At 45.8% G+C, this 15,223-nt stretch overlaps 1 protein-coding gene across 1 annotated transcript in view; it reads right to left on the reverse strand.

Moving 5' to 3' along the window:
- The window catches only part of LOC143672706 (voltage-dependent N-type calcium channel subunit alpha-1B-like), a 53,121-nt gene that overhangs the window by 18,709 nt on the left and 19,189 nt on the right, over positions 1-15,223 (reverse strand). Inside the window, exons 3-5 of the mRNA XM_077147259.1 lie at positions 10,116-10,584; positions 9,751-10,021; positions 8,838-9,055 (exon numbers count right to left, since the gene is read on the reverse strand). Coding sequence (XP_077003374.1) covers positions 8,838-9,055; positions 9,751-10,021; positions 10,116-10,527 — 901 coding nt within the window. The 5' untranslated portion in view covers positions 10,528-10,584. The remainder of the gene's footprint in view (positions 1-8,837; positions 9,056-9,750; positions 10,022-10,115; positions 10,585-15,223) is intronic.

Genomic DNA, 15,223 nt, shown 5'->3' on the forward strand with positions numbered 1-15,223 from the left:
ACACAACTCCAATCATGATTCACAACTGTGAAAACACTGAAGCAACCCAAGTATCCATCAACTGACGAATGGATAAACAAAATACACACAATGGAATATTATTCGGCTGTAAAAAGGAATGATGTTCTGATACATACAGCAATATCTTGAGCTGAATGAAAATATAACATATCAAAACTTGTGATATGCAATGGACAACAGAATGAAAGAGGACACTTACCTTACACCCAATACAAAAATTAACTCAAAGTGGATCAAAGAACTAACTGTAAGAACTAGCATCATAAGGCTTCTAGAAGAAAACACAGGGAAACATCTTCAAGACCTAGTAATAGGAGGTAGCTTCCTAAACTTTACACCGAAAGCACAAGCAACAGAATCAAAAATAGATAAATGGGAAATCTTAAAAATAAAGTGTTTCTATGTCTAAAAAGGCTTTGTCAAAAAGGTAAAGCAGCTAACTCAATGGGAAAAATATTTAGAAATCACGTATCAGACAGAGAAAGGTTTGTTAACCTACATACATGAAGAAATCATACAATTAAATAACAACACCAAGAACAAACAACCCAATTATAAAATGGGTAAAGATATGAACAGACATTATTCTGAAGAACAAATACTCATGAAGAGATGCTCATTTTCATTAGCTATAATGGAAATGCAGATCAAGACAACCTCATACCTATAAGAATGGCTGCTTAATATTTTTAACAAACAGGGAACTACAAATGTTGGAAAGGATGTGGAGAAATTGGAACATTTATTCACTCCTGGTAGGAATGTATAATGGTACAGTTGCTGTGGAAGACAGTTTGGTGAGTCCTCAGAAAAATAAATCTAGTTGCCCTACAACCTGGCAATACCACTACTCGGTATATACCCAGAAGAGCAGAAAGCAGTGACACAAACAGACATCTGCACACTGATGTTCATAGCAGTATTATTCACAATTGCCAAAAGATGGAAACAATCCAAGTTCCTATCAAAAGATGAGTGGGATCAACAAAATGTGGTTTATACATATGATGGAATATTATGCAGCAGTAAGATGAAATAAGGTCCAAAAGCATATGACAAGATGAATGAACCTTAAGGACATAATGCTGAGTGAAATAAGCCAGACACAAAAGGATAGATACTGTATGATTTCGCTATTATGATCTTGGTAAAGGTAAACTCAGAGGCTTATGATACAGAACATAGGGCACCTAGAGATACATGGAAGCTAGAGGTAGGTGAAGGGTTAGCTAATGAGGTTGAACTTAAATGTAAGGGAATGGATAGAAGTGTAGGCAAGTTTGTTAGTGGGTCCATAAATAATATGGCCATATTGAGGGTGAACATGACTGAAGGGGTGGTATAGACCCATGTGTCCCACCAATTAATACTACAAATGTAAATAAGTTCTTGCATGAATTTCTTCAAAGATACGAATTTTGTACAAAGAGACAATAATAGAGAGGTATGGGGGAAAACTACTATTGGATGCTATGGCCTATATGTAACAGGAAGACATCAACAGTATCACAGAAATACCAGGGGTAAATGTGAGGAAGGACAAGAATTAAGGGGAGGTTTGGACTTTCTATTTGGTGAGGTTGTGTTCATCAGTTACTTTTCTCTTTGGAGCAGTGAAAATTGTCTAAAATTGAGTGTTGATTGTACAACTAAGTGAGGATAATGTGAGAAATGGATTGTTGACTTTGCTCATTATCCTTGATGCCCAGTGATGGAGGTAGCTGAAGGATACACTGACTGAGAAGTAAAATGGTAAACTGTGGTGTACACATATGATGGAATACTGTGCAGTTACAGAAAGGAACAAAGTTGTGAGGCATCCAATGAGGTGAATGTACCTTATGGACATTATGTGGTACACAATAAGCCAGAAGCAAAACAACAAATATTGTATGGTCTCTTTTAGAAGATACCTGTAAGAAAACTGTGGGCCTGGCAACATGGGAAATGACTCCTAGGGGTGAGTCTGGCCTTGGTACTGTGGGATTAACATGCCTTCCTGACCAAATGGGGGAAAATAATTGTAACAAATAAGGTATCAGAAGCTGATAGAGTTCAAATAGAATCAAGAGTCTACTCTGGAGGCTATTCTCATGCAAGCTTCAGTCAGATATTGCTACTTACCATGGTTTGCCAAGCCCCAACCAACACCATTCCTATTAATCCTGAAGAATACCTAGGGCTCTATTTGAGAGTCTACAAAAGTTTCACGTACTAAAATGACTTCCCAGAAACCTACCACTCCCAGATGGGTTCCTAGGCCAGATGAGTCCTGAAATGAAGAGGGGTCAGCCTCCCCAGAACATCAACTAGTTCCATTCCCCTACCCCATATCATTGACCACCTATTTTCCAACAAGAAGTTAGAATAGGCATAGTCCAAATACTCCTACAGATTGGGAGAAGGATCAGAGGAGGAGGAGGAGTTACACAGAGAAGGTAGGGTTTAACAAATGAGTATGATTACTGTATTATTATACTGATATTTCTTTTAGTACCAGTGTCTATGAGCAGCTAGAAAGAAAACCTAAAATTGTTGAATTGTAACCTATAACAAACTCTGAAACCTGTTCTATAACTAATTGTTATAATGTATTTGGAATTTATTGCTTTTCGGTATACATATTATATTTCACAATAAAAATATTTTTAAAAGCTTATGATATGCAGTAAAGTTTGTTACCTGCCAACTTAACCCTAAGTTTGGAAGTGGGTAAACGTGTAGCCTAAATGCTTACATTAAAAAAGAAGAAAGCTACATTCAAAGACCTAAATGCATACCTGAAGGAACTAGAAAAAGAATGGCAAACTAAACCCAAAGTAAGCAGAAAAAAAGAAATAACAAATATTAGAGCAGAAAAAAATTAGAGAATATAAACAATAGAGAGCATCAATAAAATCAAAAGTTGACTCTTTGAAAAGATCAGTAAAATCAATGAACCCTTAGCTAGACTGGCAAAGAAAAAAAGAGAACACATAAATAAAATAAGAAATGAGAGGAAGACAGCACTATTGACCCCATGGAAATAAAAAGGACCGTAAGAGGATACTATGAACAATCATATGCCAACAAATTAGATAACCTAGATGAAATGGAAAAAATCCTAAAAACACACAAGCAATCTACACTGACTCTAGAAAAAAACAGAAACTCTGGACAGAGCAATCACAAGTAAAGAGATTAAATCAATCATCAAAAAACCTTCCAACATAGAAAAGCCCAGGACCAGATGGCTTCACAGGTGAATTCCACCAACATTCCAAAGAGAAGTAATATCAATCCCCCTCAGTCTCTTCCAAAAACTTAAATGAAGGAACACTACCTAGTTCATTCTATGAGGTCAACATCACCCTAATATTAAAGTTAGAGAAAGATCTTACATGAAAATGAAATTACTGATCAATTTCTCTGATGAATATAAATGAAAAAAACATCAACAAAAACATCAGCAAATCAAATCCAACAGCACATTAAAATAACTATACACCATGATCAAGTGGGATTTATTCCAGGTATGCAAGGTATGCAACATAAGAAAATCAATTAAAGTAATACACATTAACAAAATGAAAGGAAAAAAAACACATGATCATCTTGATTCATGCAGAAAAGGCATGTGACAATATCCAGTATCTTTTCTTAATAAAAACAGTTTCAAAGATAGGAACAGAAGAAAACTTTCTCATCATGATAAAGGGCATTTATGAAAAAACCACTGCTAACATCATACTTAATGGTGAAAGACTGAATGCTTTTCCCTCTAAGATCTGGAACAAGACAAAAATGCCATGCTCACCACTGTAATTCAGAATTATATTGGAAGCTCTAACCAGAGCAATCAGGCAAGAAAAAGAAATGAAAGCATCCAAATTGGAAAGGAGGAAGTAAAACTTTAACTATTTGCAGATGACATTATCCTATATATAAAGAAAGTCCAGAAAAATCTTGGACAAAGCTCCTCGATCCTGCAAAATGGGGGAAAAGAAGTGTAACAAATAAAGTATCAGTGAATGAGAGATTTCAAATAGAATCAAGAGGCTACACTAGAGGTTACTTGTACGTACGCTGGAATTGGATATTGCTACCTATCATAACTTACCAACAACATATTTAAACAACATATTTAAAGAGAAGGAGGAGTATAACAGAGAAGATAGGATTTAACAAATGAACAAAGTGCTGAATTATTATATTGATATTTCTGCTGGTCTCTAGTATCTTAGAGCAGCTAGAAGAAAAAATGAAAAATCATGGAACCATAACCTATACCAAACCTTTTTAAAAAAGTTTTTTAAAAGTCCTCCCCAAAAAAGCTCCTAGAGCTAATAAAGAAATTCAGCAAATTGTCAGGGTACAAGATGAACATGCGAGAATCATTAGTGTTTCTACACACTAGTAATGAGCAAACTGAGGAGGAAATGAAGAAAAAATTTCATTTGTAATAGCAACCAAAAGAATCAAATATCTACAAATAAATTTAGCCAACAATGTAAAGGGTCTTATACTTGGAAAATTACAAAACTTTGCTAAAAGAAATAGAAAAAGAGTTAAGTAAATGGAAGGACATTCTAGGCTCATAGATTGGAAGACTAAATATTATTAAGATGTCAATTCTACCCAAAATGATTTACAGATTTAATGCAATCCCAATCAAAATGACAACAGTCTACTTTGCAGAAATGAAAACCAATTATCAAAATTATTTGGAATGGTAAAGGGCCCCAAATAGCCAAAAACATCTTGAAAAAGAACAAAAGTGGAAGACTCAGACTTCCTGCCTTTGAAGGTTATTACAAAGCTACAGTGGTCGAAAGGATAGACATATAGACCAATGGAATCAAACTGAGAGTTTGGAGACAGATCCTCAAGTCTATAGCCAATTGATTTTGACAAGGGTGCCAGGTCCAATCAATTGGGAAAGAACAGTCTCTTCAACAATTGGTGCTGGGAGAACAGGTAATCCATATGTAAAAGAATGAAGGAGGATCCCTATCTCACACCATATACAAAAATTAACTCAAAATGAATTAAAGACCTAAATATACAAACCAGAACTGTAAAACTCCAAGAAGAAAACATAGGGAAGCATCATAAGCACCTTAAGGATCTTGTGTTAGGCAATGGTTTCTTAAACTTTAATACCCAAAGCACATGCAACAAAAGAAAAAGATCAATGGTACCTCATCAAAACTTAAAATTTTTGTACATCAAAGGACTTTATCACAAAAGTGAAAAGATAACCTACACAATGGGAGAAAATACTTGGAAACTATGTATCCAATAAGGGTTTAATATTCTGAATACATAAAAAAACCTTCAAATCAACTATAAAAAGAAAACAATCCAATTTAAAAATGGGCGAGAGACTTGAATAGACATTTTTCCAAATGGCTTAAAAGCAAGTGGAAATGTACTCATCAGCATTAGCTATCAGGGAAATGCAAATCAAAACAATGAGATACCATTTTATAGCCACTAGAATGGCTACTATTAAAATAACATAAAATTACAAGTGTTAGGATATAAAGAAATAGAACTCATTTATTGCTGGTGGGAGTGTAAAATGGTATAACCACTGTGGAATAGTTTCAAACTCTTCAGAAAGTTAAGTACAGAATTACCATATGACCCAGCAACCCCACTACTAGGCATATATACCCAAAAGAATCAAAAGCAGGGACTTGAACAGGTATTTGCATGCCAATATTCACAGTGGAATTATTCACAATTGCCAAAAGATGGAAGAGACCCACATGTCCATCAAGTCATGAATAAACCCAATGTGGTATAGGTATACAAAAAAATATTACTCAGGATTAAAAAGGAATGAAGTGGGTGGGCCATGGTGGCTCAGCAGGTAAGAGTGCTTGCCTGCCATGCCCGAGGACCTGGGTTCGATTCCCAGTGCCTGCCCATGTTAAAAAAAAAATGAATGAAGTTCTGATTCATGCAACAACACGGATGAACCTTGAAGAACATTATGTTAAATGAAATAAGCCAGATACAAAAGGACAAATATTGTATGAGCTCATTGATATGAAATAATTAGAATAAGCATAACTAGTCAGAATCTAGAATATAGGTTACCAGGGGCTGGACTGGGGGTAGGGAATGGGTAGCTAATGTTTAAATTTTACAGAATTTCTATTTGGTTTGATTACAAAGTTTTGGGAATAGATGATGGTGATGGTAGCACAGCATTGTCAATATAATTAACAGCACTGAATTATAAATGTGAATGTGGTTAAAAAGAGAAATTTTAAGTCATATATATGTTACTTGAATGAAAATTAAAAGGAAAAACAGGACCGTACAACACAATGAATCTTGTTGTGGATGATGAACTATAGCTAATAGTACAAGTATAAAACATTCTTTCATGAATTATAACAAATATACTTCACTAAGGCAAGTTGTTAGTTATAGGGCAGTGTATGAAGATGTCATTTTTGACGTATTTTGTGCATGATATTTTTGTAAATCTACAACCTAATAAAAAGAAATCAATAATTTTTTTAATGTATAGCATTTAGACCTTCACCTACTTTATGAGACCAAAAGCAGAAAGCTTTATTATGTGTAGAACCTAAATTTTCTGTTAACATACAATCTAAATCAAGCTGTCTGGATAGCTCATTTAAACAACCCAAACTCCTGGAGTCCAGAACAGGAATGAGACCTTGTAATTCTGGACAGCTTAATATAATACCAGGATACATCTCAGACTGTGGTGGACTGATAATTAAAAAGTATTGGTAGAGCCTCTTGAGGGTCTGAAGGAAAAAAAATTGAAATTATTAAGCTTTCCCAACTGGGAAAACCCGGGTACCCCCTCAACCACTGAGGACTCCCTAGAAAATAGGCCAAGCCCTGGATTTTAAGGCTTGCCCTTAGCAAACTTATTTCTGTAGGGAAGAAGCTAAGACCACCTATAATGAGACCTAAGGGTTACTTCTGAAGGACCTCTTTTGTTGCTCAGATATGGCCTCTCTCAAAGCCCAACTCTGCAAGGAGAATCATTGCTCTCCCCTCTCCATGAGACATGACATTCAGGGATGAAAGTCTCCTGACAATGTGGGACGTGACTCCCAGGGATGAGTCTGGTCCTGGCACTGTAGGACTGACAATGCCTTCCTGACCAAAAGGGAGAAAGAAAGTGTAATGAAATCAGGCATCAATGGCTAAGAGATCAAATAGAGTTGAGAGCTATTCCAGAGGCTACTCTTATGCAAGCTACTCTTAGCTTAGTTAGACAGTGCTAATTGCCATGGTTTGCCAACCAACATGACTTCTGTTAACTCTTAAGAACACCTAGAGTGCAAACTGAGACTCTATAAAGGTTTCATGCACAAAATTTGCTTTCCTGGAACATATAATTTCCAGAGGGTTCCTAGGCCATAAATCCTGAAACCCAGAGGGACCAGGCTCTCCAAGATTATCAGTTAATTACATTCCCCTATTCTTTAGTGTTGATACCTCTTCTCAATGTGAAAAAGTCAGAACGGGCATTCCCTGAAGATCCCTATAGGTTAGAAGAAGGATCAAAGGAGAAGGAGTTATAACAGACAAAATAGGATTTAACAAATGCGTACCACTGATGAATCACTACATTAACACTCCTTTTAGCTTCCAGTGTTTTGGAGTAACTGGAAGGAAAAATCTGAAATAGTGGAATGGTAGCCCATGACAAAGTCTGAAATCTGTTATGTAAATAACTGTTAAAGAGTACTTTGAAAATTATTGCTTTTTCTTTCACTTGTATAAATCTTTTATTTCATAACAAAAAAACTTTTCTAAATGTACAATTTTTATTTGGGATGATGGAAAGTTTTGATTATAGATGGTGGTGATGGTAGCACAATGATGTGAACATAGTTAACAGCACTGAGTTACGTATCTGAACGTGATTAAAGAAGAAATTTTATGTCATATGTATGCAACTAGAATAAAATTTTTTTTAAATCCATTAAACTGACAATGCAAACAGTGAACTATGTTAAACTATGAACTATATTTGATAGTGTGATTATGATAATATTTTCTCATCAATTGTAACAAAGGTACTACAATAATGCAAAATGTTAAAAATGGCAGTGAGGAAAAATAAAAATAAAAAATAAATAAATAATGGGGGATAAAGGGTAAAATAAATTGGGTAAATGGAAATACTGGTGGTCAATGAGAGGGAGGGATAAAGTGTATGGTATGTATGAGTTTTTTCATTTTTCTTTTTTCTTTCTCTGGAGTGATGCAAATGCTCTAAAAAATGATCATGGTGATGATGTGATGACATTGTGAGCCACTGACTATACACTATGTATGGAATGTCTGTGTGTAAAGATTAATCAATAATTTTTTTTAAATATGTGTGAGTATATGGGAACTCAGTATTTTCTCCATTATCTTTCTGAATACTGCCAAGTTCTCTAATAAAAAAAAATTATTTGGGAAGGAAAAATGTTTTTTTTTACAACTTTAGACAACCTTGTAACTCTAGAGCACAACTCTAAAGACATATGATTGTGGTGCATCTTCAGCTAGACTGGACACCCACCTGGCATGCACTGTTCCCTCCTGCTGGTCCCCCAGCACCTCACCATGCACCTGGCACTTAGCCAGTAACCTACAAATCTTATGGGAAGAGAAGAACAGAACCTGAGTTACTTCTGGGCACCTGGAAGCAAGGAACAGAGGGACAGGCGTTGACAGCAAAGGCCTTTCTCTCCAGATGGGAGCGACCACATCGGTTCACTGGGTGCCCAGGCAGCTGCTGATGCAGGAGGATGGGGGCCCTGCTGGAGCAGGGAGACACTCACTGGGGACAACCGTGCTCTCTCCAGGAGGGCCTGTCAGCATCACTGTGGTGTGTGTGGTAGTACTCGGGTCCGAGGGCTGGCTGCTCATCCGAGAGACATTTTGTTGATTGTCAGCATCCTCCGGCTGCCCCATCACCTTCTGGAGAGAGGTGCTGGGCAGTGCGTGCACAGGGCCCACACCCGTCTTCCCACTGGCCTCCATGTCACAGTGCGGCTCCCTGCAACCAAGAATGACATCCCAGGGTCTGACACTGCCCCAGACTCCTGTTCAGTCTGCAAACCCAGCTCCTTAGTCCCCTACCCAGACTGAGAAAACACTGACCACCTCCTCTGCTCCTCTAGCATTTCGTAAAATTCTTATCATCTGTGCACTTCTGTGCCTTTGCGTGTGGAAGGTAGCAAGAGGGCATCATCACACATGTGAGCAGCAAAGCTGTCTGCAGGATGAAGAGGCCTAGAGTTTGATGCTTCCTAAAGCACAGGTTAGGCCTTGCACTGACCTCCCAGCTGTGTACAGGGCTTATAAGGACGGCTGGCTTAGCCAGGCCTCCTTGACCCAAAGTGCTCACAGACAGGACCAGCCTGAGACAGGACCCTCAGACTACTTCTTTCCCACCGCTCCCTTCTCCACAATGTTCCCTCAATTTCTCTTCTCCCTGGCCACTTTATTCTCTTTTCCTACCATTCACAAGTCAGGGCCTCCCAAGCCAGTCCCAACAACCTCTCCACAAGCCCTCTTTTCCTCCCAGGCTCCTTGCAATGATCAGACCCTTCTGCCAAGCTCCATACCTTAGCCCTGAAAGGTACCCACAGACCACCGCAAGGGATAGGGTGAGCTGCCTGTAGGTCTCCACCCCACACCCAAGCTGCCCCACTGTCTCCCCGACTCGCCCCTGTGGGCCCAGGGGCTCACCTGGGCTGATGGTTCTGGCCGGCGTCCTGCTCCTTGCCCAGAGCCTCGTCTTCCTTCTCCGCGACCTCCTTCTCCAAGGAGTCATGTGCAGACAACGCCTTGTGCCAAGCGGCCAGTGCCGCCACGCAGGCTCCTCGGCGCTCTCCGCCTCCCTGGTGCCCGCCCGCGAGCCGCCGCGGTGCCGCGCCTGCTGCTAAGCCTTGGCCCCGACACCTGGGACATCCTCGCCCCGCTCGGGCGCAAGCCGGTGGGTGCGGTGGCGCCGCGGCTCCTTTTTTCGGGCGCTTGCTCCCGAGAGCCCCTACAGTGATGGCGCCGGCCGCCGTCCAGGCCGGGTCCCGAGCCACGCGCGCGCTCACCCCTACCGTCGCGGGAGCCCACGGCCTCCTTGCTGTGGCTGTGGCGCGGCCGAGGCCGCTCCTCCCGAACACCGGGCTCCCCGCCCTCTGCCCTGGGGCCTTCGCTCCGCTCCTGCTCCCCCGCCGCGGGGGTCGGGGCCTTGTTCTTGTTGCGGTGGTGGTAGTGCCTGCGGGGCGGGTCTGCCGGGGTGCACGGCGGCCGGGTGGGCTCTGCAGTGTCAGAGCCATCGGCACCAGGCCGGGCCATGCCCCCCGTGGGAGCGCGCGGGCTGTCGCGGACCGGCTCCACCAGCAGGGGCCGTTCTAGGTACGTCTTCATGTCGGGCTGCAGGTGGAGCGTGGTGGCCAAGAGTAGCCGCTCCTCAGGGTCCAGCTCGCTGTAGAGGCCTCGCAGCTGGCGCGCATGTTCTGCAGCCATAGCTGGCTGGCGCGCTGTTCCCCCACAGAGCGCGCCTCGGCCGAGTTCTGCTGCCAGCTGTGGGGAGGATGACGGGTGAGCGACGGGCACCTGTGCCTGCCGGCTGCCCCGCCACTCTGCCTAGCGTAGAGAAAGCCACAGATGGACACACAGCAATGGATGGAGGGTGGTGCCAGGGAAGGAGGGAGAAGGGGCAGCAGGAGCGCTCAAGACCCCTCCTCAGATTCGAGGCAGAAGAAGATCTAGAGAGGCCCACCCAGAGCTCTGGGGAACCGGCTTCTGAACTCCCTTCGTGGAGTCCCTCACCACCCCCCAGACTGACTGCCTGCCTCGGTGGGTGCAGGCTGTGGGGATAGCAGGCACCAGCAAGATGGCACAGACTGGCTTCCAGGACTCGCACCCTCAGCCCAGAAAAGACAAAAAGGAGGAAGGAGGGAAAGCACCATTCAAATGGAGCAGAATGATGGAGAGGCAGGAGGCAGCAGCACTTTCCCAGCCTGCCAGGGGGTACCTGAGTGGAAAGGCCCAAAGATGCAGCCATTTCTCCAAAAGGCACTCCCCCATATCCACTCCCTCCCAGGAAAAAAACCACAAGCCAGAAGCAGGAAGGCATTTGTGAGGGGATCAGAGGAGAGATACGTCCTGATGTGAAGGAAGCCGGGACAGCCAGTCCCAGTGGAGCTGACGCGAGGTACGTGGTGCGCCAGGGCACTCAGCACTGCCTGGCAGCCACCACTTTCAGGAGCCCAGAGTTGGGACTGGGGCGGGGATAGGGACATGGATGTGCCCCTCTTGGCCACCGATGTCCCCTTTCTTTGACCCACATAGAGCCAGCAACACCGGGTCAGCCCCACTTCCAGGCTAGTAAAGGCCCTTACCACCTTCCCCACCCCATGTGGCCTCCACAGCCCCAGTAGCCAAGGGAAGCCTTTGGCATTTGGCTCCTATTGAATAAGCCACCCAGGTAGGCGACCCCAGCCCACGCCTCCCTTTCGGCCAGCATCACAGCCTTCAGCCTAGTAAGGAACTCTCCCAACTGGCACACAGGCCTCAGCTCCCTGCATCTCCCTTCACACAACCCTCGCAGCAACCCTGAGCCTCAGGCACTACTGCTGTCCCCTATTTTACAGAGCAGAGGACTGAGCCTACAGAGGGGATATGTGCTCAGGGCCCCTCAGTGAGGCAGTCATGGAGCCAGGTTCAGGTGAAAGGGAAGACAAGTACCTGACGGAGATGTGTGGTCTAGCCCGGCCTGGCCACACCGGTCAACAAGGCAGAGCCACAGCCCAAGGAGGCCACAGGTGACCTGCAGAGGGCTGGGACGAGCTGGGCCTCCAGCCGGCCCCTCCGAGGCTAATGAGCACCGACCCTGGCCCTTTCTTAGAGAAGTCTGGGCCGCAGGGGTGTGGGAGACTATGTCGGAGGGCAGTGCCTCGCAAGTCTGTACAGAACAGAGAAGCCCAGTCTGGGGGCCAGGCAGGGTAGTGTGTGGGTCCTAACCTGAGGGGTTTTGCTAGCCTGGCTGCCTGACCCACCTGCCTCCTGGTGGAGTGCCCTCTCCCCACCTCCCTGCTCCCCAGAGTGTAGACTCAGCTGCTTCTAGCTCCCTCTGACACTTCTCAGGGGAAAAGAGGCTCTTGCAGACCCACTTTCCCTTTGGGTGTGACTCCAGCCATTTCCACATGACTTTCTGGAAGCTTTTCCAAACCAAGAAAAGCTGAGTGTCCCTTTACAGTCATTTCACTACAATTCTGCACCCCTGAGAAAGGACCAACTCCATTTCAAGTCACTCCTTCTCAAGGCTGAAGTCCACGTGTATCTGTAAGGAGCTAGAAGCAGCTCCCTTGCCCATAGGCCCTGGGCGCAAACAGGCATGTGTGTGAGTGTTTGTGTGGATGTGAGTGTGAGTGTATGAGAGGGTATATGTGAGTGCAAGTGTGCTATGTATGTGCAGGTGTGCTGTGTATGTGCAAGTGTGTATGTGAAGCAAAGTGTATAAGAGTTATGTATGAGGGCATACTGAGTGTGAGAAGGCATGTGAGTGTGTAAGAGTATCATGCGTGTGAATGACCATGTAGCTTGTGAGGGTGTAAGAAGGTATGTATGGGTATGAGTGTGTTGTGGGTACATGTGTGCATGTTTTTTGTGTGTGAAGTGGGCTGTGGATGTGAGGATATAAGAAAGTACATGTGAGGATGTGAGTGTGTGCATGTGTGAGTGTATGTGAGCACTGTGAGCATATGGCAATGCAAGTATGTGAAAATACGAGTGTTTGTGTATAAGTTGTCAGCGTGTGTGCATGTGCACAGAGGTTGGGGTGTTGACACAGTGAGAGCCAGGAAGACACGTCGAGCCTATGCTCTTCCCATGTGCCTTGGTGGCTGCGAGCCAAGGGCAGGTTTAGGCAAAGCAGGGGCCGCGACCTCGGCCAACACAAGCGGGATTCCCACACGGACCCCGTCTCCCACACACTCACAGGGCCCGGCTGGGTCCTCTCATAACCACAAGGAGCCAGAGGTCCTTGCAACGCTGAAAGTGCTCATCTCACACAGCCCACGGTGCATCTAGGGGCATGGGCTCAGGGTGAGGACAGAGGGCAGCTCACCCTCATGGGCAGGGGACAGGCCTGGGCATGGCAGGCCCCAGCCAGCATGAGTCACCAGGAGAGCAGGCAAGGAAGGGAATAGGGAGAAGGGCGGGGGGAGGGCAGGCAGCATGGGCTGCACCCTGGGAGGTCTCCCATCACACTCCTGGGGGCTGGAGATCAGAGCAGTCCACATTGGGCAGTGGCCTGCTGCAACTGGCTACAGAGAAGGGCATCTTAACGTCACGTTCCAGGCAGAGCCTGGCCCTGGGTGGGGGGCACAGCAGGGGCCCTTTCCTGTGCGGAGAGCAGTGTCTCTGATGAGCCCCTGGGATGCTGGCACTGGCTGGAGAGCATCTACAGTTCCCAGGAGCCCATTCCCGGAGAGGAGAAGCGCATCTCCATGGTAGACCTGAGCAGGCCACAAAGCCCACGGCTGATGCCTCTCGAGGAGGGTGAGAAGGCCAGGGGGGCCCCAGACCCCCTTCCACAGGACAGCCCAATGTCCAGCCAGCTCAGGACTGGGGCCACAGCTTCTCTTCTCAGGACAACAGGCTACAGGGAAGTGGACACACCCCAGGACAAGGCCAGCAGCAGGGCCCCCATGGCTCGCATGGGGCTGAACAAATCACACTCATGGGCCTGCCCTCTCCTGTCACAGGCCACCACCCTGGCTTTCAGTGCTTAAGGGATAGGAGTTAATGTGGGGCATCCTAAGATGAGTGCAACCCCAGGGGCAGGTGGCCAAATTGAAGTGACAAAATAACCAACCAACCATAGACTCAAACTGACCAACTAAGCACCTGGACAACACCACAAAGCCATGAGCCCACCCGCAGGCCCACCAGGTCAACTCTCCTGTAGCCCCTCCCATGCCTGGCCTACCCCAGGAACCACCTGTTTGGCCTGGAGACCGGGCTGTGGGCCCTGCAAACATCCCCCTGAAAATAGGCAAGAACTGGCCACCACACAGACACACATTCTCAGCACATGCCAAGGACATATGAGCCCTAGACCCCCACAGACCCCCACATGCCATCACACACACTCAGTGCACACATACTGCACACACGCTCCTGGCACAAGTCACTCATGGTCTAGGCACTCTAAATAGAGAGGGTGGCCGGCTACAGGGTGGGGCCGATGAGCACAGAGTGCTCATGATGCTGGCAGGGGCATTAGCGCCTGCCCAGGTGTAGCACCTCTGTGAGTAGACCAGGCTCTGTGCCCTGGAGGTGCACCACAACCAGGCCATGCCAGAGTCCCTTGCCTCCTTCCACACGTTGTCTTCCCTGGGCTCATCTGCCCCAGCCCTCTGTGGTGCTCGGCCCAGGGAAACCCTGAACACCTAAAGGAAAGTGACTACAGTGTGGCTGGGCTCTGCTGAACACTGAAGCCTGGGTTCTGTCCCATGGAAGCCCCTGCCTGCCCCCACCTTTCCTGGTCAGGGGGCTGCCCATCACCTGTCTTCCTGTGGCCTCTGACCCAACACTGGAACCGTGCAGAGACATCTTTGGAAGATGTAGCAAGACTGTCAGCCTGCCAAGACACCACCTACAGTCCCCTGAGAGCTTGTCTAAAGCAGACTCCCTGCCTCAGCTTCATGCCACCAGGGGTAGCTGCAGGGGCCTCGACTACCCTGAGGCTGCCCAGCCAAAAGACTGCCACAGCAGGCCCTGGCCTACCCTTTGCTCAATGGCTCCCCTCTTCCCACAGCCACCTCAGGGTTCACAGCTCCTGGGGAAGGGCCATGTCCTCACTACATGAGCTACAGCTAAGGCTGGGGACCTCTATGGAAACCTCCAGAAGGGGTGCCCTGGTGAGGACCCAGGCCTGGGACGCTGCAGCAGCCCCTCTCCCACCCCCACCTCAGAGCCTTACGCGGCAATGGAGAGATTGGCGGCAGACATGGGGCTGACTTCAGCCACTTCTTTGGCCTTCTGCAGAGCAAGCTTCTAATTGGCTACCTCTTCCATCTCCTCTTCATCCTGTTTGAAGGTACAGAAGCTTCTAGTGGCCACCAAGCCCTGTGATGACTCTGATGCCATTGCATCTCCTTCCTGGAGCCCCCCACACCCTGCAGCAGGCAGCCCTCTGGGTCTCCCCTTTCCT

The sequence above is a fragment of the Tamandua tetradactyla genome (genome assembly GCF_023851605.1).
Source record: "Tamandua tetradactyla isolate mTamTet1 chromosome 1 unlocalized genomic scaffold, mTamTet1.pri SUPER_1_unloc_2, whole genome shotgun sequence".
Classification (NCBI taxonomy): domain Eukaryota; kingdom Metazoa; phylum Chordata; class Mammalia; order Pilosa; family Myrmecophagidae; genus Tamandua; species Tamandua tetradactyla.